This window comes from Odontesthes bonariensis, chromosome 4 (assembly GCF_027942865.1).
Source record: "Odontesthes bonariensis isolate fOdoBon6 chromosome 4, fOdoBon6.hap1, whole genome shotgun sequence".
NCBI classification, from domain to species: Eukaryota; Metazoa; Chordata; class Actinopteri; order Atheriniformes; family Atherinopsidae; genus Odontesthes; species Odontesthes bonariensis.
The window spans coordinates 5,176,025-5,201,840 of NC_134509.1; the positions used below are offsets into that span (position 1 = coordinate 5,176,025).

The window sequence follows — 25,816 nt, forward strand, 5'->3', positions numbered from 1 at the left end:
TGAAACCATAACACATTCCAGATAGTTTCCCAAAGCAGAATAGATGTGCTTTCAATGCTAATGCAAATACCAGTTATAGTATGTCACACAATTGAGTAAACATCATGTTTTGTAGATGATAATTCCATACATGGACGTCAACAAACCACATTAACTTTACATGGTGACTTGAAAACTTCGCCTCAACAAAAGTATTTAAATCTTGTCAAAGAAACTCCTTATGAGGCTAGCACACAGACATACGATGAAGCTAAATCAACTGCATCAGCTCGTCGTGCGCCCACACCAACTACTCGCAAAGAGGAGAGAAAGAGCAGAACGCAGAGACAAAGATGAAAAATAGCTGCAGTCTGAGAGCACCAAATGATGCAAATAAAACAGTTGAGTATTGCAGGTAGAAACAAACAAGAAGAACTGTGGAAAGTTATATTAATTCATATTGGAGCAATCTCCCTCATCTTTTGTTTTCTCATCATCTGTCTATCTTTACTGCATTTCTACTGCCCTTAGAGGCATTTCACTTGCTCCTAGCAGCCCTTCTTAAAATAGCACCAGTGTCCTCATAGGCGCTGAGCAGCTACATAAGCACCACATCCAACAATGCACTTTAGTTACAGTGCATATATATATATTCAATCTACAATCAGAGCATGAAGCATATTCTTCATAACAGCTTATGCAGTAGGGCTGTAATCAACCAAAGAAATTCTTGGTCGACTGAAACCCAGAAATTGCGGCAAAAAAAAAAAATCAACTCATGGGGGGGGCAACTCGTGTCTGACGGCTCTGACAGCGTTTTGCATCACGTGCATCTGCGCAATAATAGCCCATGATTACCGAAAATATACTGATATCAGCACAGGAAGGCAATTAAGCACAAAAGGCAATTCAGGGAAAATGATCTTTATTAAACATCCCAGATCAAGACAAGTGCAAACGAAATAAAGTTTTATTAGTGAAAAATGGGTGGTCTTGGTGTATCTGAGGGATGCTGCCATTGTTGCGGGCGGGTATAAAACGAATAAACGATTATTAGACTATAATATTGAAATATGTTTAATATGATATAAATAGCCTATAATCTACTTTGGTAAAATTCTGCCACAATGCCGATGTCTTTGACATGGATGGTAGAGGAGGACTCACTGTAAATGAAACGCTCAAAATAAAAATAAATATTCAGCAAACTACCGGACGTTGAATCACGTAGACGTTCTTCAATCTACCTCTCTCTAGTGGGTTGATCTAATCCAAAGTAGTGACCAGTCGAGTAAGACTTTACAACCCTATTATGCAGGCACTTCTCACATCAGCTTGACTCTGCTGTCTGTCAGTTATTACCACAACCACTTTTAGATTTATGTTGCATTCAGCTGTTGTGTGGCTTGTATGACAATTTGAGAACAATTGGTCAGTGATCCTCTGTTCGGCTCATTTATATGCACACACCGGTGCTTACAAAATCAAATAGTGTGTATTAATGAGTCTGCACAGATTTTTTTTTATATATTTGAGGCATTTTGCAGATTACATTGAGTCAAACGTTGTTGAACTCAATGCCATAAAGCCTGTGAAAACCACAGAAATGATGGCTACTACAGCACTCTGATGTGTGGCTAATGTTAATTGGGAAATTAAAAGTCGACTTGTCACGGTTGGTACAAAAGTGTATGACTGCAATCATTTAAGATAACTGGGATATTTCTGCAAAATCATCATAAACCCCCACCTGTATGAAAACATCTGGGAAAACTAGCATAAATGTGTATATTTCACCTTTGAGAGTTGACTGGTAAAGTAGACATTCTTTAAGTGATGTCATATTTTCTTCTTTTCTGTGCCTTTATTATTATCTATTACAAACTCTAGAAGGTAAATGGACAAAAAACTTATGCCAGATATAGTAATAATTAGTTGATTCTGAAAATGTGTAATTTCTAACATGACCATAACTTCAACCGGCAAACAATAGCACAAGGCGGGGGCAACTAATGCAAATTTTTACAGCTAAAAATATGCATGTTAAATGTCAATGTCATGATTAATGTTGACAAAAGCATTGCTAGTCGAGCTTAAATGGTGAAATACACTTTGTGTCAAATAAAAGAATTCTCCAGCCTTTTAAAATAACTTCAACCATAATTTTTTCAAACAACCATGAAAATGTTCCTTTGGCTTTGGAGGAAAAGTCAAAGTGCATTTCACACAGGTCCTCGTGTGGGAGCAGGAAATAACAGCAAAATAATAGCTACAGTGCAAGTCTCGCATTCTATACTTGATAGATTAATTTCTTCGGGAAAGAAATAGAGAGAATGGGAGCAATGGGACAGCAATAGAAAATGAAAGAAAGAGTTGGTTCAAGGTAAAAGAAAAGTAATCAAGTCACACTTAGTGTGGTTTTAAAGCCTTATCAGCCCTCACCATGAAAGACACCAGACACATACCGCTGCCCTTTTTGTCAACGCAAACAATACAACCAGCAGTCTTCCCAAACTGTCAGCCTATTTGCTTTGCACCATTAGTGTATATCTGCAAAATGGAAGCTTGAGCACACTTGTGGATGACACTATCAGGACCTGGGAAAATAACCACCTTATGGCAGAGGAAATGATGTGCTAGAAACCTGCAGACAAAGCTTGGTGCAGAGTGGGTAATTGCGACAACAAATTGCTGCAGAGTAACCTTCGATGAGAGAGGACGATTATATAATGTGCTGTGGAGAAACTGCACATTTACTGTGGTTAAAGCACTTAAGTAAAAAAAAACATCCAATAAAATGTCCCTTTTTCCTTGAGCATTAAATGGGCTTTTTCACAAATATATATTTGTGTTAAGGTTGGATCGAGGACAACATAACAAACTCAAACTTTGAGGTTTGCAAAAAGGGCAAATAGAGTTTGGAAGTTAGAAATGCAGATAATGAAGGTGTGTTGACAAGATGCTGCCCAGATTTCAACATACTTTACTTGAGGTTGGGACTTAAGAATTGTAGTATCTTTGTACATAAAGTTGTAAATACATTTATTGGAAAATTTGGATAACATCAAAGAGCTTCACATCAAGATCCCCCCCAAGATCCATTTCAATATTGCCTATGGCTATGTAATGTATGTATTGGCTATGTAAGTATTTAAAGGGATAGTTCGCCTCTTTTGACATGAAGCTGTATGACATCCCATACTAGCAATATCATTTATGAACATTTTCTTACCCCCTGCTGCCAAAGCCAAAACGATGCTGGAACTCGGCTCACAGGGGTAAGAAAATGTTCATAAATGATATTGCTAATATGGGATGTCATACAGCTTCATGTCAAAAGACGCAAACTATCCCTTTAAGAATAGCTTTCGTTTAGAAGTAACAGTACACAGTTCACAGGTTCTTTAGTTGCAAGTGTAAAGTCAAGTCAGGTTTTTTTTCCATAACGTGTAGGAATAAAGCACCTGGTGATGAATACTTCCATGATGCCCTGGTGATGGACAAACACAACCTGACAGGGTTTCTTTGCTTTTGTGACCTTTCATTGTTTTATTAATACACTACCCTACTCATGACCTATATCACTTCTAATCATAATCTTTGGCTTATCTTAACTTCAACAAGTGGAGAGTTCTTCCAAATTCTTAGAAAATGTGCTGGTAATTAAGAGAAACCATTTCAGCCGTTAAACTTCGGTATGATTCTGTGTACAATTTCATTCTATATTGGGAACTTGGCTATTCCAGACTTAGTGTTTTGGATGGAAATCAAAAAGGAGCTCCACGCACACAACAAATACACACAAAAAGTCTTCTGTAAAACATTCAGTTATATAGTTTCCAAATTGCATTTTATGCATTTGTAAATTTTCACATTTGCAAGCTAGAAACTCATCGTCTCCACAGTTCTGATACACATCCTTACAGTAATCTGGATCCTTCCCCTGAAAACATTTGGATCAATTTCTTCAGGTCATGCTGACAAAGTAATAAACTGTAACTGCTGCATACGCCCACATTTACTTACTCGATGCACTTAGGCTAGAATCTCCTCTAACTTTACATTCAAACGCATGCAGACATATAGAAGGCAACCTGATGTCCTCTTATTTCTCAATGTTACACGAAATAGAACGCTTGATAATAAAGTACTTCGTTAATTTTAGTCTAGCGTGTGGGATAGCAATAACAAAAGTATATTCAAACAAATCTTTCAGTTTCAGAAGGCTTCTTTGATCTCTCAAGAAATTTCTTACTTTTGGCCCATACTGTATTTGATGGTGTTATTCAGAGAGAAACACACTCACACACACACACACATATCTTTTCAAACTCCACAGGCTATGACTGCACTGATAAAGTGGACTCCCTAAGTGACTCCCCAGCTGCATCCAGCACCAGTGACATGAAGAAGATTGTCACGCCAGATTTGTTCGACATGAAGCAAGAAAGAAAACATAACTGCAGGGAAGGCACCTTTGAGATCAACATCCAGTGTGGAGGGGAGCAAAAAAAACATTAATATGGACCGCAGTAGTGTGGGTGTGGGACGCGCTTCACTGATACAAGCTACTAGATACCGATGTACTAAGATACACACAGTGACATGTCTGCTATCAAATGATAAAGCTGTAGCTAAATTCCCATCAAAATAACTGTAAAACTGACTAAATTAAGGTCAGTTAGCTGTAAAAACAAAGTACACCATTACCTTTGGATGCTTGTCAATGCCTTAATGGAATGTTGCATTTTCATTTTTGACATACATGTCTAAGAGAATGCAAACCCTTTTTCAACGACCAGGTTTTATAGATCAGGACAAAATAAAAAAAAAATAAAAAAACTGGTCCTTTTGTCTTCAAATTAGGTAAATGTGTCTTATGATGAACAGCACAACACAACACATCTTGTCATTGTTCAAGAAAAACTGGGCTAAAATACAACACTATGAAAAACATGCATCCTTACTGCTAGCCAGGTGCTGCTAATCAAAACCACTTGATTACTTGATTATCGGTCAGTGTTATTACCTCTATAATGTTTTGGTAGTTTGATGGTCAGAAGCATTCCTGTGTGTGCTAACATAATGCCAAGAAGGAAAGATACTGATACGAATAATGATCTTGATGAAAGAATCAAGATCAATTTGCTGATCTTTGCTCCACAAAACACTGGGGACAGTTATAAAGTCACTTTATATCACAACAATTAGGAGTTTTGTCACTATCACCAATCCTCTCAGAAGTGGATGTCACAGCAAGCTCATCACAACGTCAGGCTGAGCTATGATCAGAGAAACTGCAAAAAACTGAAGAGCCACATCTCAGGCTCAACAAGACTCAGTTAGCACCTTTAAATGTCAAAATTAATGAGAATACAATGAGGAAAAACACTGTATTAGTATAATTTCTTTTGAAGGGTTTCCAGGAGAAAGTATCTTCTCTCTAAAAAGAAGATGACTACATGGCTTAGGTTTGCAAAGTTGTGTCTGAACAAACCAAAAGATTTCTGGAACAACATCCGTATACCACCTATGAAGCACAGTGGTGGGGGACTTATTTGATCAAGGTGACAAATGACATCCGCCTGAACACAGATGCATTTAGAGTCACAGTCTTAGTTCTGCTGGACCTGAGTGCTGCCTTTGACACAGTTGACCATGCGACCTTATTACAGAGGTTAGAAGACTGGGTGGGAATCTCTGGCTGTGCTTTAAACTGGTTCAAGTCCTATCTGGAGGACAGGAAATATTTTGTTGAAATTGGTAACTGAGTCTCAGACCAAATGGCGATGACCTGTGGGGTTCCCCAGGGGTCAATCCTGGGACCCGTATTGTTCAATCTGTACATGCTCCCATCAGGCCAGCTAATATGCAGCTATAATGTGTCCTACCACAATTATGCAGGTGACACTCAGATCTACGTGTCACTGACGGCAGGAGAACACGGGCCTGTAGATACGTTGTGTTGCTGCATCGAACAGATCAGTGTGTGGATGCAAAACAATTTTCTCCAGCTAAACTCAGACAAAACTGAAATCATTGTCTGTGGCCAACAGAAACAAAGAGAAAGTATTATCAGTCACCTTGAGACTCTCTCTCTACAACCTAACTATCAAGTTAGAAATCTCGGGGTAATATTGGACTCAGACCTGAACCTTAACAGCCACATTAAATCTGTAACATCAGCAGCTTTTTACCATCTAAAAAACATTGCCAGAATCAAAGGAATAGTGTCTAAACCAGACTTAGAAAGACTAATCCATGCGTTTGTCTCCAGCAGGTTAGACTACAGTAACGGCCTGCTCACTGGGCTCTAAACAGGCTGTAAGACAGGTATTCTAGAGCTAAATGTGAGACAGTCTGTCTCCCAACCAGCAAAGCTTGGCTGAAACTGGGTCATTCAAGATGACAATGCTCCCAACCACAAGAGCAAATCTGGAAGAAAAGAAAAGAAAAGAAGGAAGATGTTGCAGTGGTCAGGTCAAAGTTCAGACCCAAACTCAACTGCAGTGCTGTGGTGTGGTAGGAGCGGTATGCAAGAGTTTAAAAGTAAGTCATTCAACCTCGGGTGTACCACAGTATTTACTACATGAAAGAAGACTTAAAATGTTGGTCAGTTGAGTTACTTTTGGCTGTGGTTAGATTAAAACATGATTACATTAGAGGCAACAGCATGTCTTAATTCCTCCTTTCTCACTCACATGTCATATCAAAGTCAGGGGCCATGTTGCTGCTTGTCCTCTCGGGCGCCAAGTGGCTGCTACCTGTGGTCAAACAAGCTGTAGTAATGTAGCGATGCAAAATCTTCCTTCTTTGTCTGCAGTGAAGAGGGGCAGTGCGAGAGACTGGCTTTGACTGAGAGGAGTTAACTTTAGCTCAAAACATTGATGGATGTGCACGGTGGTGTGGTGGTTAACCCTGTCGCCTCCCAGCAAAAGGGTTCCTGCTTCAAATCCCTGTGTAAAATCCCACCGTCTAAAAACATGCATGTCAGGTTGATTGGGGCTTTTCTAAATTGTCCCAAGGAGTGAGTGTGAGCGTGCACGGTTGTTTGTCCGTTGTGTGGCCCTGTGATGGACTGGAATAGGCTCATCTCCCCATGACCCTGAATTAGATTGAGAGCTATAGATGACGGATGGATGGTTGCTCGGTGGATGTTTTTACGCAGTGTTCATTAATTGTAACAGACGATGTGTTTACATGAGAAAAAAAAAAGTCCAACAAAATTAGACTTTTGAAATACATGTCAACACTTCAGACTAAAATCTTACAAAACTGAATTTGTCAAAGTCAGACTAACAGCCCCAAATAATACTATTGGAAGTCAAATAACTCCTGTATATGTACATTCTGTGGGGCTCAGACTGGCTTTGGATTTTTAGCAAATAGAAGAAAAAAAAGAGAGAAGAAGAAGTGTTAAGCACATCGAAAATGTACCGAGCTAAGCTGTAAATATGTCAAACTCACCTCTTGACGAGGTCCTAAGTTGCAGCAAGCTAACTAGTTTGTCAACATATTTGGGCTGTGATATAATAGGTCAACTGGAAAATTCCAATACCAACAAGCTGAAAGGAGCGTATCACAATGTAGCAGAGTCGAACATCAGATGTCACCGTACCTCGACGTAACTGTGCATAGATACAGACTAAGTGTAACTCTGTCATTTATTGATTCGCTGTGTGTGGATAAAGATGAGGTTCGTATGTGACACAGAGTGGCTAAATCAGTGGCCACGAGAGTTTACTGTTTTGTGTAATAAAGGAATTACAAAATAAACATATGAACAAGATGCCAAATATACAAGGGTAGCCCACTCAAAAATAGTCTGTGTTGAAAACACTAAAACTCGACACTGAAAAGCTGCAGCTGGCCAGCAGAATCAAACTAAAATCTGTCAGTGTGAGGTTGCATACGGTACATAGCCAATACATGTTGAGAATAGAGTAAACCCCTTCCCGTGAGCATGTTTTTAATGACACTTATTCAGCATATTACTTGTAATCTGTGTAAATTCTGGACTGAGGTCCTCTTAGGACACAAGTAAAAATGGCTCTCATGAATGTGACACATTAGCATGAATCTTTTTTTGGCTGAGGGCAGAGGAACATCACAAAAGAAAAACAGTTTAATCTGAGTCTAGCAGCCATTCGTCTCAGCCCCTGCTTGGATCAAAGTACAGCAGCATTTCCAAATAGAGAGCTCTGCTTGATAATTCAATGTCTCCCATTTTGTGTGATTTCTTCTTGCTGATTTGTGACATTTGCAAGGAGGTAGCAGTAAAATGTACATCAGAAAAATGTAAAAGGCAGAAAAGTTCAAATTTTCTGTCCCATTTTGCGAGCACCTAGATGGAGAGAATTGTCTGAGTATTTAAATAGGAAGAAAGAGTAACGTGAAACACATGCTTAAGGACTGCATAGGGCCTTCTTGTAATAAGCTGCATTAATAGTGTTAACTTAATTATGTGATGTGTTTTGAATCATGAGAAAAAACCCAATGAATGTCCATTTTCATCTCTCTTTTCCACCTGTTTCTTTTGACCAATGCCATCTTCATGCTTCTCACTGACACACACAAATGCATCTCAATTCCGCACCTCCTGCTGCATACTCCACTTTTCCATTTTCGCCATTGAAAAGGCCGCATTTCCATCTCCGGTTCGCAGCTCTTGATGAGTCACTGAGGGAGGATTTGAGCACTCTGAATCTCCGGTGGAAGCTGATAATCCAAGGAAGCGAGAGGTGGCGATGAAATCCAGCTAATACCCAGACAATTGCTATCAGTCCAGCTTCCACTAAGGTCACAGAGCCTTACAGAAATTTGGATGCTATTTCGAGCAATAAAAACAATGTGAGATGAAATCCTATGAATTTGATTCATACAGAGAAAAGTAATATGACTACTTGTGTTCATAATGATCTTGCAGTCAACTCAACATGTTTGATGATCAGCCTCAGAAGACAGATACTGACAAAAGCAACAGAATATGATTGTCTATATATTTAGAAAATAGAAAAATCATTGCACTGAATGAAAGTGTTGCAAACTCATCTGGATCACATGATCACATTTACTATTCAAGTCTTCAGCAAAAGAAATTCAAAAAACAAAACACAAAAGAAAAACCTCACCATGAATTACTTTAAATCCCTAAGAAATATTGCCCTTTTAATATTACCCACTTTACCTATTTCGGAGATGAATCCCTTTGATAAAGAAGTCATGTCAGTGAAAAGCTAAAGGCACTTGATTGAAGACACTGGTCTTGGACATTCCTCTGTGTCAGGACACAATCCTCTCTCGGGTTGTGCTGTCAGGTGCACACAGAGCATCTGAGACACGGCAGTGTAACCGGACAAAATTAGACTTGTTCAGTCATTTCAGCTGGAGAAGCTCCCACCATCAGACTGCTCAGGATGGGTAATACCACTGATGATAGCTGTCTTGGCAAAGTCTGATTGCTCGACACATAAATGCTGCAGTGATGCTAACACTTTACTGTCTGAAAATGATGAGAAAACAAGTGGAGACGGTCATCAGCTTGACCAGTGAATTAAACATGTGTTCTTTGCAGCTAGCGTGGAATCTGGCTACTTTTAGGGCAAGCACTGCCGGTATTGCACTGCAATAGCAAGGTCTTTATCATGCTACAGAAACACCTGTCTCATTGCCTCCACTGTCCTCAGTCAGTGGCAGACAAAAAGCACAGCAGCATCACATGTGCAGTGTTGTCCTTTGTGACATTTCTCCAGAAATACAACCCCAGTTCCAAAAAAGATGGAACCCTATGTGAAATGCAGATTAAGAAAGAATTCAATGATTAACAAATCTTCATAAACCAATATGCTATTCATAATAGAGCATAGAAAACATAACAAATGTTTAAAAATGAGCATTTTACTCTATAATAAAAAATTATTACCTCATCTTGAATTTGAAAAAGTCGGGAGAGTGACAACAAAAAGCTAAAAAAAAGATTGCTGGAGAAATATGTTGCAGCTCATTGGATTAATTGGCAATCTGTGAGTAACAAGGCCGGGTATAAAAAGAGCACCTCAGAAAAGCAGAGTATCCCAGAAGTAAAGATGGGCAATCTGCAAAAAGACTGAATATTCCACCATCTGCAATACTGAATACTCAGAGAATATCATGAGAATATGATAATACTATTCTCTGAGTATCATGTGCTGTAGATGATGACTTATATTCAGATTCAGAGAATCGCAGACATCTCTGTGCTCAAAGGCCATTGCTGAAAATAAATTTTTGACTCGATTCATATGATTTTCGGGTCCTGCGATCACACTGCTCCTAAAGCAAGTACGATTCTGTCATCGAAATCACTGCATGGGCTCAGGGACGTTTCCAGAAATCATTGTTTGTGAACACATTTCATCGTGCCAGCCGCAAATGCAGATTAATGTCCTATCATGCAAAGAAGCAGCCATATTTGAACCATATCATTGTTCAGTGTTCTTTATTATCGACACTCAGTTCAAAAGGTCCCTCAGTAGAGACCATGCTGCCTGCTGTCCAGACCTTTCACCAACTAAAAACATTTGGTGCGTCATGAAAATACGATACAGAGGACCCAGAACTGTTGATGGGGCCACATTCCTCTTCCAAAGGTCCAGAAACTGGTCTCCTCAGTTGCTGAACATTTACATCGTGGTTATTAATGGAAGAGAGGATGCTAGCCAGTGGTAAACATGGCCCTGTCTCAACTTTTTTGAGACATGTTATTGCCATCAAAATGAAGATGAGCTAATATTTTTCATATAACAATAAAATGTCTCACTTTCGAAATGTGGTTTGCTTTACTTCGCTGTACATAAAATATTGATTGTTGGGGCGGTCGGTGGCGTAGTGGGTACAGCAGGCGCCCCATGTACAGAGGCTACAGTCCTCGCTGCAGCTGGCCCCGATTCGAGTCCCGCACCGGACGGCCCTTTGCTGCATGTCTTCCCCCTCTCTCTGCCCCCTGCTTCCTGTCTCTCTCCAACTGTCCTATCATTAATGGCATAAAAAGCCCCCAAAAATATTGATTTTTTTATTGATATTTTACACAGTGTCCTGACCTTGTTGGGGAAGGGCTCGTATAAAGTGCAATTAAAATTCCGGTTCTTGCAATTTGAAATCTTTCGCAAAGCTCTAAATTTCTTTAGATTTCAGCTTGGCAGCAGTAAAATAGTTGCAATCATGAAAAGGCCAGATGTTGTAAGTGGCAGTAAAATGACCCTGAATACAGTTACTACATGATATAGTAACTGTGTTTTGCTGCCGATGTTTCCTGATCTGGCATACACGGTCCATGAGAAATGACATGTACTTGATGTGAAACATGAGAGTGGGTCTGCATGTGTCTGCCTGTGAGAGTGTGTGTGCAGCACTGCAGGTGGCGAGTGGAAGCTTAATGAAAGGGCCAGTTGTTTTGCCAAGCTGATTTTGCAGGGAGCAGATGGATCGGTCTTTCTGTCTCTCTGGTTTAAATCTTGTCCCATATTTCCGCCATCGCCCCATTTAACAGCCAATTTCCAGCGAGCTCATCGGAAACACACGTGAAACAGGCATCCAGATAAACCCAAAAGAAGAAAGCAGCCAAGCAGTGTGTGCCATCGAACCGCAGTGCCACGCATCCAGAGAGAAAAGAGCTGAAACAGCTGGGCACACATAAACAACTGTAGCCAGGCGAAGAAGATCATGGGGTGATGAGCAGCCTTTGTGCTTTGTCAAGTATCAAGATATTTAACTACAGAAATGACACAAACAAATATGGACAGGCACACACATGCACACACACTGAACTCCTGTGAGAAAATGTAGTTGGAGACTGTGCAGTTTTTAATGAGCTTGCTCCAGATGTCTTACCAGGCTGCAGCACATGAATGGTTGATTAATCAAGCACATTTTACTAAGAATCTCTGACACATATACACAAATCCTAATTTATCACACAAACACAGTAATCTCAATTTATCTCTGACATCATAATCCCAGATGACCTTCCTACCACACACCTCTTCCTCCCCCTACTATTTCATTGCTCTCTTACACACACTGAGCTTAAATTTGTGTCTGCTGTAATGTTAAAGCCAGTATTTTTCACCTCCATTTTCATCTGCTCATCTCTCCGTCTGACAGACAACATACTCATGCGTGCAAAGTCCTGAATTCACACACACACACAACGATGCTCGCTTTGTCTTTACGGTGCTGTCACGCCAACACAAACTGACCCACAGCAAAGCTTCAACACTCAAACACGAAGGAATGCCCTCACAACTCTAACCAGAGGGAGAGGGAAATCGTTGGCCTCCATACAAATGACCTCTGACTTTCAATTTTCCCACCAGGTCTAATTCTTTCTGCCTTGCCACTGGGATCAAACCACACTCTGGGTCATGTGACATTTGCTAGCTGACCAGTGTATGACATTTCACTGGTAAGATGCGGCTTTGCCATAAAAAAGCAGTTTCCTTGCAGCATTAGGTGCAGCAACCTTATACTGGGCTCAGTGATATGAGATTGAATGGATTTTAAGGTCAGAATTGTCTCAAAGTAGTGTCTGTGGTCCAAGAGACCACAGAGTTGCACTATGGCTGGAAAAAGTTAAAGAAAAGTTCTACCCAGGGAATCACATTCATTCTGTGTATTTGTCCGATATTTCAGAAATAATTGCAATGTCCGTGTCCATGGACACAGCATTTAATGTGCAGAATGGAAAAATTCTGTATGCTAACCCCAATACAAACAAATTGGAGTCAAGTCTATTCAATCGAAATAAGACTGGGGATGGCACTTTGATGTGCATAACACTATTTTGAGATTGGAATTCACAAGAAGAATCTGTTAATGTGAACCATGATGATGTGATCTCAGATGATCAAAAGCTGATGCAAACATCAGGTTAGTGATGCTTTCAACATAATCTTTAGGAGTCGTTTATCAGATCACGGTCATATTTTCTGTAAATGGAGAAAAATGTTTTCCACACATATCGCTGACGTTATTAAGACTTGCTGCTCGGTGTGTTATGGCTGCCAACAGATAATTGGCAACCCCTTCATAATGTTTTATCTATCTACCTTTTTTATTCGTCCCAGAGAATGATGTAATTGTTTATTTAGCTGCATCTCAAGTTAATCCCTCTGGTTTATGTGCCACTACAACAAGCTCGTAACAGCTTCTGAGCAGTGGCTTCATCCTCGGAAGAGACTTAGGATCCATTTTGATGTTTAGAATGAGTTTTAGCAGAAATCCACAGAATTGCCTGAAAAAAACTCACTTTGATGTGTTAATGATCTCATCTCCAAGCAAAAGCCAGACTTGATATGAGTGACTTATCCTGCTGGTTATTGCAGTTGACTGCGTGTGTACTCAAGCCTGTGGTGGGCTTTATTTGAGCTTTCTGAGGAGTGTGATAGTAATTTTCAATTAAAGGGTGACAAACTAATCGGCAGATGTAAGGTGTTATGAACTTTATGTGTCATAGTCAATGATTTCTGATGTTTTGTTTGAATCTTTTGGTTAGTCTTGATTTGCTTGTGTCACGCCCATGGGGTTTCTCCCCATGTTTTTGGTTTTGGTGTTGGTCATGTCTTGGTTTTGTAGTCCATGTTTAGTTTCTAGTTTTGCCATGTTTTAATTTCCCTTCATTCAGTTCATTAGTTTCACTCACTCCACCTGTGTTTTTCCCCTCAGCTGCACTCACTCTCCAATCACTCCCAGCCCTCTATTTAGTTTCCAGTCTCCCATGTCACTTGGTCGGATCTTTGCTTGTCTTCCCTGCCTGCCTTACTTACCCACCTTGTTACCCATGTTACCGGAGTTTCCCATGTTATTCATCACCTTTAAACTAAGTATTTATTCTATGCCACGCCAAGTCTTTTTGATTGTGTTTCACAGTTACATTTTTGAATCCGGCTCAGTCGCGCCTTTTGTTTGTACTTTGTTTTTTGATTCTTATGGAAATAAACCCAGTTTTCTTTTATAAGTCCGCATCCGTGTCCTACATCCCCACACCCTCGTGACAGCTTGTATTTGTTGCTTTTTTTTAAGCTGCTGCTCTTTGTAGCATTTGCATTTTTCCTTATTCTTTGTTCCAGCCTGAATAATAAAACGATTAAATCAGTTTCCCTTCTGCAGTTTGGTTAATTCTCCTTTGCTGGTTGACTCTCCCTGCTTGCCTGTCCCTATCATCTCACTCTTGATTACTGCCTCTGTGACTTGTCAGCCCCTGTGTGTATTTATGTTTCTGTCTCTTTCTTTTCTCTCTTAGTCTGGCTTTTTCACCTTGCCCATCTTGCTGCTGAATACTTCCCAAATTAAGCATATGTTCTGGCAATTGTACACTGTGCGACTTTAGCCATCTTATTAGTACACTGAAAGCCATGTTGTGTGACTGTCATCTGGCTACGACATCAAGTGTTGGCTGCACAATTACTTTACCATCTGAATAGTGGCAGGCTGCTAGTGAAGAGCGGCACGGATTTAGGATTTATAATCTTACAGACTGTAAAATGAATGTGCTGCCTGTCATACTTGAGAGATGTCATTCTTGTGCTGTTTTATGTATTTATTCATTTATTTCCTTTGTTTGGCCAGGATGGTCCCATTGAGATACAAGGTCTCTTCTTCCAGGGAGGGCTGGTCAAGAAGGCAGTAACAGGACAAAATATTAACATAAAGGTTTCACATAAAAGATTATTTCAGATTTTAGTAAAATATGACACAGGCAGTAAATAAACCTGATCCATAAAAGTAACACATTTTTTGTCTTGGGTGGAAAAAATAACTAAAACAGCAACAGGTTTCTATGAACACAGTTCTTAAAGCATCGTTAAAGATATGTAAAGAGAGGAGTGTTTGTAAGCTGATGATTTTTCATTTCATGCTGCATCTGTCTCAGCACAGCCAGGGTCTGAGCTGAAGGACACGTCCTACAGACAAGGCTTCTTCTGCCAAAAAAATAATTTAACTGTCTGAATAATGCAGGTTACATTTACCTCACCTGGCTTCCCTCTACACTGTTCAGTTTAGTTTTGGTTCATGCAACGGTGCCAAAGTCACAATAATTCACACATCACTCCCCGCTGTGCTCTCATTGGTTTGTAAGGAGATCATGGCAGCAGTCACACTGCAGGATGACTATCCAAAATGTCTAACACAGTCTGGAATTAGTCTCTGGATATCTTTCATCTCAGGACTGTGGCAACAACAGCAGTCTTTGAGCCTCTCTCTAGCCTCTTAGTGGAAGTGGGTAAGCTTGGAACCTAACAGTAAACTACTCACTGGCTTAAAGGGGAAGTTCGTTTTTTTTAAACCTGGATCTTATTTCTGGCATAAAATACGTTCATCTACTCACCGATAACAGTTTGGTGAAAGTCGGCGTCCTTCGGAAGATATTTAGATTACTCGAGATCTGCGTATCTCCATATAACGGGAGAGAACAGGGCAGAGACAATACAGCCTCTAAATAAGGCATTATCTGTCTTTATTTCACCAATACTTTAAAGGCCTACAGAAAGGTGATTTTTTTGCACAAAACTGAAATGGCAGATCGATTCCTTATATACCATGGAATTATTTTATGATTTTAAAATAATTTTAGGTCCCTGGATAGTCCTGATTAGACCCAATAAACTATCACCACTTTTGATTCGAATTTTGGCAAACCGACGACAGGTGCGTGACGTCACGAGTGCAATAAACAATAAACATGTCTGATACCAGTAGTTCTAGTAGCGAAGCCAGCAGTTTGCCAGACCTGGACAGCTTCTTCACGGCAAATTTCGATGTGTGCCGCGGGACGTCGCTTGGAAATATAAAACGTTGGGTTCAGTGCAGTTTTTATTGCAAGTAGATGTACGAAGTGCGTGTGTTTCCCTCAGCACCAGCAGCTCACACCACCGGGGACAGAGGAAGCAGAGAGACCTGCGGTCGGACAGGAATCCACCTGGCGGAGAGTGTGGAAATCAGCCGGCAGAGCGATCATGTCCACGTCGGGGCTCTTGATGATCGCTCTGCCGGCTGATTTCAGGGCAACCATCCCGCGGTGTGTCCGCTCTCCGCCAGGTGGATTCCTCCTGAGTGTCCGCACCGCAGGGAGCTGAACACGGCTGGATGGCTCCGGCTGATTTCACCAGAGAGGAGGCAGGCGGACAGGGAGACACAGACACAAGACCGCAGGTCTCTCTGCTTCCTCTGTCCCCGCAACATTTGAAACTTTTCAGGTGAGAAAGTAGTCGTTTAGATCCCCAACGTGTTGAAAACCTGACAAAATACCGGCTGTTTACCATTTTGTTCCGACGAATTCGGCGCTGCTAAAGCTAGCCGCATTGAGCAACGCACTTCCGGTTATTTTGACAAAATAAAATACCCGTTGCCTTTTATCATAGGGAAAACAGGAAGTGAACCTACCCTCGTTGTAGCTAGCTTGAAACTGCCGTTTTGACAGGAAATGACGGTATGCCGGGTTGCCGCAACACGGCAGCCAGGAAAAACCATGCACTTGTGACGTCACACGGATTTTCTAGGAGGTTTCCTAGCGGCAAATTCAAAATCCAATGAGTCCAATGATCATTATTGTTCCTCTGTGTATGTATTATCGTTATGTATTGGGTGTAGTGTCAGCTTTCTGTAGGCCTTTAAGCCGAATGAATAAATGAACACGTACTATTGCACTGTTAGCTCAGAGCTGCCGTGTTGTTGTTATCCGGGGCGTATGGGGGCTTTCTACACACACCTCTAGTGGGATGACTTCATCGCCGCGCGCCGCTGCAGAACAAGGATTTGCTTACTTTGTCCACCAGTGCTTATTGAAAATTTAGATAAATGTGGGAGTTGCATAGACAGTGAAGCACAAACAGGAAGGTAGAAAGTTCTAGTTTTGCAATATGCAGTGACACAACCGCATTTGAACGTTATGAAGGAACTGTTTACACACATACACACAACACAGATCAATACCTTCTGTGCGGATGGTGAAAGGGGAGTCCCCTAATCTCTTGGCTGAGAACTGCCCCCCCAGAGAGGTCATTAGAAAGCACAGGCTGAAGAAGCCTACTCCCACCACGAATATCCTGCAACACAGGAGGAGGAGAGAGTGAAAAGATGAAAGAGGAGTAAACATAGTTATGGCGAAGAGCAGGTAAATAGCTCTTTTGGGTGAGCAGTAACAACATTAAGATGGACAGAAAAAAAAAGAGAACGGACTGAGGTGGAAAGTGAGATGAGGACAGACAAGAGCCGATAAACATTGTAGCATTAAAAACAACAAAAGTGGGAATGCAGGGAGATTCACTTGCCAATTATTATGGAAGACTGACGGGAAGGGAAAAAAGAGTTATGGGAAATACATCAGCAGAACTTGCAGGATGAGACTAGAAGAGGAGGAGAGGGGAAGAATAAAAGAGTGAAGAAAACACAGGGGGCATTTCTTGAAGACAGAGCATAAACAGAGGAGAGATCACAGGCAGAAAAGTAGAATTCAAAGCCAAAGAGTATTTGTGACACACTAGTGATGTGATGTTATTACCCAGCATACATCGATGAAAACTCCATGAATGAGCGAGAGCAGTTTGTTTCTAATCGCAGTTGTGATTATTAATGCAACACATAGATGACAGTAGGCAGCTAAAATCTCGATACAGGTGCATGAATGGAACCGCTCTAAAGACTGATAGCAACCCATCACAAGTGTGTCAAAGTATTTATTTAACAGATTTATTTTTCATTCATCCATCCATCCATTTTCTGCTGTTTATCATTAACCGAGTTGCAGTGTCAAAGAACCACCTGATCCAGCTCTCCCAGATTAACACAAAGCATTCCCAAGATGGCCAACATATAACACTTAAGTCTTGGGTTTGCCTGAAGGTCTTGTCAGATTGTGTAATAATTTCTGATCAGCATGGCTTTTTTAGATATTCAGGCTAGTTTCTTTTTCTTGAGTGGACTGTGGTGATTAGAGACAGCCTGACTGAAAGTTTGCTGCCAGCTGTATAGTTGTTAGGTAAAATTGATCAAGCTTATCCCTTTTTGTCCGTGAGTTTCCGTCAGTTTCAGAGCCCCCGTGTGAGACGTTCATCTCATTCCACTGTTTATTTGACAGGAACAGATGTCTTCAAATGGTGAACCGGATAACAATAATTCAATGCAACACATCACAGCTTTTATATGCACATCCTGCTATGGTGGGTAAACAAGTTTTTCTGTAAATAAAAAGTTAGCTGCAGCCATTAATGCAGCCATGCCCACAGTATCCTGAGTGAAAATTAGCATGTGCACCTGGATGTTGCCGACAAAAACCTGCATCTACTGCAGAGTCATTTGATGCTGCTCTGAATGCTGATGAAATACCTTTATATTGCAATAGAAAGACAAATGTTAACAGATGTTATTAGCAAGTTTTTTTTTTTTGACCAGTGTAAAATGGGCTTCAGGGTATGTTTTCATTTAGCAAGCCATCATCATGGAGCAGGCTTCGTGACCACAGCACGAGTAGTTAGAGCAGTGTGTTACTCCATGACAGCTGTCTCTTACATGCACTCGTTCAAAAGAGTTCAAAACAAGGACTTTTAAATGATTTCCTCGTTGAGTTACTCTCCTCAGAGTATATGGATCAAGGGTTACCTTATTATGCTGTGACTCTTTGGGGAAACGGGGAGGAAATGCTCCCTCTGATTTTCATCCAGCGGACATAATGCCAGTCAGCCTCCATGACTAACAAGTCAAATCCTACTTTTATAAAGCTTGCTACTCCACTGCTCACCCCCGCAAGCGAAAAGTGTTGGAAGATTTTGAAGAAACGGCACAATACGAAGGAAGATGAAACAAATACACAACAGTAGGAATGTAAATGAAGAAAATATATGAGAGGTAAAGAGAAGTCAGAGGTTTTTTTGTGACAACATTTTTTTATGCTAACATAGAAAATATGAATTATTTATAACTATTGCTTTTTTCTCCAAAGCTAGGTGAGCGCTGTTTGCATGAATGTCTGGCTCAGCGTGATGTCTGACTGCACTTCCTAGAATGGTAAGTATCTCCTGTCACGCAAACATCTGAGTGAAACTTCTCATTATTTATGATGCTGTAAAAAATGACTTTGACCATCGACAGCATGGGAGGATGGCCACTTAAAAGATCATTTGCTGAGCTGATCTAATTGACCCAAAGAATCAAGATGATGTCAAATAATCTGTTAAGTACAGAGCTTGAAAGTTGGCACGCCACGAGGGTGAGGCTGTAGTCCAGGATAGAGCTAGTGTGCCTTGTGCTGAGTTATAATTCATTCAGGTTGCTTTAAGGACAGCCAATGCGACTTCTTTGAGAGGGGAGCGTTTCTCTTTTACAACACAGGAACAAGTTGACATTGCATAATCATTATAATTGAGGCTTGACTCTGAAGATTTGCAGTAAACATGATTATAGCGGTCTGATCACCCACAAAAGGCAAAGCAAGTGTGAAGACATCTTGATGACTTTGGTCATTTATCTTGTTTTTCCCTCAAACAAATGATTTCTCTCTTCAATTTGGTATTTTTTTTAATTATGGGTTGAATCAACTGTCTGACCAGGGTTAGGTGTTGTGGTTTAGGATTTAATGACGTGTAATAGCCTTCTGAAAATCTGTCAATGGTTAAAGTCTTGGTTTTATATATATATATGTCTTTTTAATTTATTAGATTTTTTGTTCTTGTTTTGATGTTTTTGTTTTCTGCCGCACAACAATTGTTTGATGTACAAAGCGGCTGCATTTTTGTGAGATTAGTAAGATTACAATCATTTGTGGCTGCAACAATGATGACAATTAGCAAGAGCCAGGTCTCCATTCACAAATCTGATGTGAACTTGAGAGATGCTCATCAGTGACCTGAGTTCACTCTTAACACTAGAAGCTGCTGGTGAACCCTTTTTGAATAGCAGTTGCAGTTCTGTATCATTTTGGGGAGTGCTTGCTTAATATAGTTAATAACTGCAGTCCTCTCATTGGTTAATTCACCTAACGTGATGTAGTAAGTGCATTTTGTTTTAGTGAAGCTATGGAACCGAGAGAGCACACTAGTTTTGACCGTGCTTGCACGAGAACAGGGACGTTGCTGCTGTACAGGGGCACAGGCCCCCAGCCAGAACATGTATAAGAACATTTATTCAAATTTGCATGAATCTCAACAGGTTTAACAGAGCTAAAGGTTATCTAAGCAAATAAAAACACTTCTATTTTATCTTATTTTTTTACCTTTTCAATTCCTCCTTCTGTAGCTCATCAAACATAACTAAGTAAGCATTTTACAAGAGGCAATATTCCTAAAAAACACAGTATGCATAATATTACAATTTTCAACAGATACAAAATAATGAACAATATTTCAGTCCAGGTACTGAACATTTTTTAAACTGTAGCACAGTCAATAAATACTTCTACAAGAGGGAATATTTTAAAATAAAATGTCAAAATCTTAAAGTAAAGAGTACTTGATATGGTCTGATAAATTATTCCCCTTGTTAAAATTGGCTTTAACTGGATTGAGTAGCCTTTTAAACTAGCCTACCCACATTTTACCCATTTATAATGCCTAAGATAGTTTAGTAAATAGGCTATAATAGGCAGAATAGGATATTGTCTCGCGTTAATTCATATGCCATGGAACCAGAAACTGTTTAAGCCTAAATGCAAACGTTGTGTATTTGGCGTAAGAAATTACAGTGGTTTATAGGTAGGCGTGGGCGTCGACACAACAGAGAAAACAAAAATCTCACTTCAATCTCAGTTCTCCTTGTTGCTTCTGACTCTCCTCTGTAAGAATTTCCTTATGTACATGACCACGATGACGGCAATCCATAAATGTGTAGTGGTTCATATAGCCTACTGCGCTTCGATTGGCAAAATGTGTGGCTACTATCCGCTGATAAATATGACGTGCGGGCCGCAGTATCTTTCATTCCAATTCTGATTTTGCGCGCTACGCCTCACACACGGTCCATTCGCTGAACATGCACAGACGCACCCAATGCCTGCGAATACAACCTCTTCACTTCACTCTTTGGTAGACCAATGCAGCATTGGCTAAAGTAGGTTACGCGGTTGAAATAGGGAAAACCGTGCCTTGGCACATCAGTCTTAGCGTAGTCTGAAGGATGTATATGGGAATTTTTACAGGGGCACGTGCCCCGGTAAAAAGTGTCTGGTGACGTGCCTCCACGAGAATATTATTTTGTTGTCGTATTGCACAGTTTTTGGTTTTGTAACTGAAAGAAAGGTTTTTCAGCTAAATGCTCGGGATCTATAGTTTTGTGTGCATTAGCAGAAAATAGATGGATCCACACTTACAGGTGAGTCACATCATTTTAACCTCTGCCAGGTGATGCAGTCCATAAAGTTGTCTCCATTTCATTCACTATTGCCGTTCAAGTCTTTGTCAAAGGCTTATGTATCAGCACGTTACTGATAGCTCCTCTGTGTAGCATTTTCTTTAACGACACAAAAAAACGTATGGAAAACTTGGTCATAGCGTTGACATCAAAGTGCCAGTGTTAAGCTTTCTCATTTACCTCTTTGTCTCTCCAAGAAAACTGTAATGTTATTAAATGATAAATATCTCTCCCATCTGTTCCGGGCCTATTGTTGAATGCATTGTCTGAGAGCCAGAGACCAGCAATAAAGAACATCATGTCAATTTAATCCCATACCACACCATTATGATTGTGGGATTATTTAGCAACAATATGAGACCATGACCCAAAGACACTTTGACCTTTGTGGATTATATGCTGACTATACAACCATCTGATCAGCAAACCCAGTGAGCAGACACTGAAAATCAAAATCAGCGGACCCATTACTTTTTAAAAGATAGCGGTCACGCTGAGGATGGGATAGAAAATCGGTTGATTCAAAGCAAATTGTAACATTTCTTGTCAGCTTCATCTATTCTTTTTAGCTATCAAAGAAACAGGGGGCACAGGCAGCACTGTTTGTAAGCAACCGAGACTGATTGAAGGGAAAAGGAAGGAAAAAGAAAAAACAATCGGCTCATTTGGGAGTACAGAATATCGTGTCATGCTGTCCAGTGGCAATCACTTCCTTTCATATCTTTTAGGCGTTTTTCCAAAGTGCTGTGAGATAGGTGATATGAAAGGATTAAGCCCCGGTCCTGCCTGACGAGTCTTTAATTAACAGGCTTAAAAGTAAACGCTCTGCTCCTTTTAATTGGATCAGTGGGAGAGATGTGCAATCAACTAACTTGCTTCCTACACACATTGACTTATCAGATTTTGCCTCGAGGCAGAACAGTTCTGCCAGGTGTGGAGGAGCCTTGTGGAAGGTGTTAGCTGCGATGATTTCCAAGAAACAATTCCTACCACCTTAACTCGCTTAGATTCTGGTAATGAGCTTACACAAAGACTGCATTCTTATATCATGTAGACTTTTAATTCTTTCCATTAATTGCATTATGATACTGGCATTTCGGCGCCATCGTGTCTTGGATCATTAGCAGAACGAGCGTATGAATGAACATCCTGCTAAAGAGTTTATGTGAGCATCACACTGTGAACGCCTTCCCCTCTTCTAACATGACTTGCCCTAACACTGCTCCATGATCCAGATCTGGTGCTAACATCTACACTGCAGAACCTTTAAGAAGTGGGCAGAGGTCAGGAAGGGCACTGCCACTGTGGCTCACCATAACTTTCTCCCAAAAACAGCATTAAGGTTTTCAGCAGTCGTGGGTTGTGCTACGCTCGCTCTGCTGCGAGATCAGACCGAGCAATCCAGCCTTTGCTCCCTCACACGCACCGGGGCGGATTGAGCTGTCACAGCACTTCAGGTGGTTCACTGGTTGCCCTTCCTTGGACCACTTAGGATTATGTTTCCCTGGAAGGCTTACACCTACACACTTTTCCTTCTCCAACACTTGAACTTTCAGTGATGACTGTTCACTTGATGCTCAGCTTACAAGTTAATCAAGCAGTCACTTCACTTGTCAGTGGTTGTGTTGTGGATGACATATGATATATTACGCTGGTTGGCAGAGCAAGGTTTAATGCAGGGGTCTTCAACGTTTTTCAGGCCAGGGACCCCCAAACTGATGGAGAGTTGGAGCAGGGACCCCCCTACTATTTATATGGCATACAATTGTGTTTTATATTTAACGGGGGCCTAGTGCCGTGTATAAACATAGCTACTCTGTTATTGTACATTCAATACTAAGCTATTCAAATAATACACAGGTTAATATATTCATGTTTTTATTTTAAACATGTGCAAGGTGCAGGGTGGCCGTGCCACTGCCATTTATAAACAAACATCTTGCATACAACACTGAGCTATTCAAATAATCCACAGATTTTAACTTTAAACATGCATGTAGATGGGACAATGAATCCTCAAACCATCTGTGGATGGCACACGTTTGCACACAATTTGTGAGAAAAAAACTGTTTGAAAAAAAAAAAAAAGAAATATTAAAAATCGTCTAATCAAACAAAGATTTCGCGACCCCCCTGCAGTACCTCCGCGGACCCCCTGTTGAAGACCTCTGGTTTAATGGGTTGTAAAGTATCAACTTTTTATATGGTTAACAAAATCCCCTCCAGTTCCCCATGTATACCCTCAAACAAAGCATAGCCACATAGCCTGGTAATAGAGCTATCCATGCAGTGAGAAACTAAGTTAGAGCTCAGCTGACCGGCAGTATGGGCTTATTTACAGTAATTTATAGATTTCCAGCTGCTTGTTGTCGCTCTTATCCATATGGATTTAGATATAATTCATCTGGACGACTGACAGTAACATCTGGCGCGTGGGCGTTTGGATGAGTGATAGCTCAAGTCCAAAACACCTAAGCTCCACATTGCTTTGCAGCTCATCAGGGCTCTCCTACCTTCAGCAGGTAAATGCAATTACACGCTTTCTTAAAAAAAAAATAAATAAATTAAGGGGAGGGGGGAGCATAGTTACAATGTATACTAAACATACAGGCAAAAAACTTAAGCAACCGCAATGCTGGAGACTATAGGGAAAGATAGAGTCAGCTCTTTGTCTCTTACCTGAAAGGTCTGAACGTTACTAGACATCTTCTGACCATTATTTTACCGTCGGTGCTGCCAGTAATCATTTTCCAAAACGAGCGACCTCCGACATTGTTGTTAACCTCCCGACCTGACAATTGAAAGGAGCGAACATCTTACACCTGTCCCATCCAGCGGTCCGCAGCATCAGTCAGCTTACTTATCCTGGCAGAGCTCTCCGAAACTCACGCGCAAAAAAAAAAAAAATGGTGGAAAGTTTCTTTCAGGAAGTCTCCTCATCCAGGTATGAAAAATCGCGTTTAATGCGTTATCCCGTCGTCAGGGAAACGCTGCGAACGAGAGGGGAGGTCGCCGCAGGCTTTGTCGACAATTGCCCGGTGTGAGTCTTTCACCAAAATGTCGCTGTGGTGAAGTATGGGGGAAACAAAGTGCGTGTCGTTTGGATTTTTGGGATTTCAAGGGAGGAAAAGCAGCCGCGGGAAGGACTTAACTTCGTTCCGAAAGCCAGCGCGATTGTGACCGGTCTGTCAGTCTACACGTTCACTTCTCCAGAAGAGATTTGTTCTGGTGAAAGCTACAGCTTCCGGTTTTGCCTTTTCAAAATAATACCTCACCAATGAACGGTCATTCCCTATGATGGCAGAAGGCGCGTAACAAACATGCAAGCATTACAAAATTGTACACATTTCTTAATACAAAAACCTTGAATCCATGCTTCTTTTTTCAGTCAATCGATAATGAACAAACCACTAAGATTAGAACAAATAATCAGAAAATAATTATAACAAAGAGAGAAAAGGAACCGAAATGATTGTAAGACACACCTGTTATTTGCTTGTTTGTGAACACCATTTTCCTCAAATTTGTGTTTTTGTTCATGCTGCTCGGTGCTGGATTTTAATACCCTGTTCTCCATCCGTTAATTTTCTTCACTGGACCCACAATGAATTTCCTAGAAGGAGTAATTTTTTTTTTTTTTTATTCTTTTATCCTATTCTATTTGTACACAGTTGATAAGGGTCAATACTGGTGTATTTTGTCATTGCTTTCAAACGCTAAATATCCCTACACATTAAACACTGACTGCAGATAACATGTGGTTATTTTACTTGGGAGGCACATCCCCATTGTTTCCTGCATCCTCTTTGCTCCCTCTGGCTGACTTGATGCTAGTCCAACACAGTGACGGACAGATGCTGTTGAAAACCTCCACAATTGCATTCATATTTGCATGGCGGCATCAGCGACTAAGAAGCACTCAAGAAGTGCGTAAAGGGTTGACTGCTATTGTTCCTGTCACAATAAGCATTTATGAATTTGTTACAGCATGCTTTTTAATAAAGCCCACCTGTATCAAAAGAGCGATTTCTTCAGAGTTGTGACTCCCTCAGTTGAGTTGCAAACGGTCTGTTACCAGTTACCTAACTCAGTTTTCAAATATAACATAAAGAAATGTACGTTTCAGATATAAGTTAAATATTAAATTAGTACATTTAGGGTAAACAGCATAGGTTTTATTGACTGTAGTTACAACTTAACATAATATTAAATAATAATAATAATAATAATAATGATACAAATATTAACAATAACAATAATAACCATAATAACGATACTAATAAGAAGAAGAAAAAGTTTTGGCCAGAGTTGTGTAGTATATCTGCCACTACCAAGGTTCAAAAAGGTAGACGCCAGTGAAAGGCTTATCAGCACCATGGACAGCGAATGTGATCAGGATGGCACAGCGGCACCCAGCTGTAGGTCGCGTGACTGCAGCAGAAACAGCATTAAAATAGTAGTA

The 25,816-nt window shown here is 40.5% G+C and overlaps 1 protein-coding gene across 1 annotated transcript in view; it reads right to left on the reverse strand.

Moving 5' to 3' along the window:
• Positions 1-24,526, reverse strand: part of LOC142378287 (alpha-1,6-mannosylglycoprotein 6-beta-N-acetylglucosaminyltransferase B-like) — a 143,643-nt gene extending 119,117 nt beyond the window's left edge. Inside the window, exons 1-2 of the mRNA XM_075462606.1 lie at positions 24,034-24,526; positions 16,948-17,060 (exon numbers count right to left, since the gene is read on the reverse strand). Coding sequence (XP_075318721.1) covers positions 16,948-17,060; positions 24,034-24,101 — 181 coding nt within the window. The 5' untranslated portion in view covers positions 24,102-24,526. The remainder of the gene's footprint in view (positions 1-16,947; positions 17,061-24,033) is intronic.
• Positions 24,527-25,816: the final 1,290 nt, after the last annotated feature.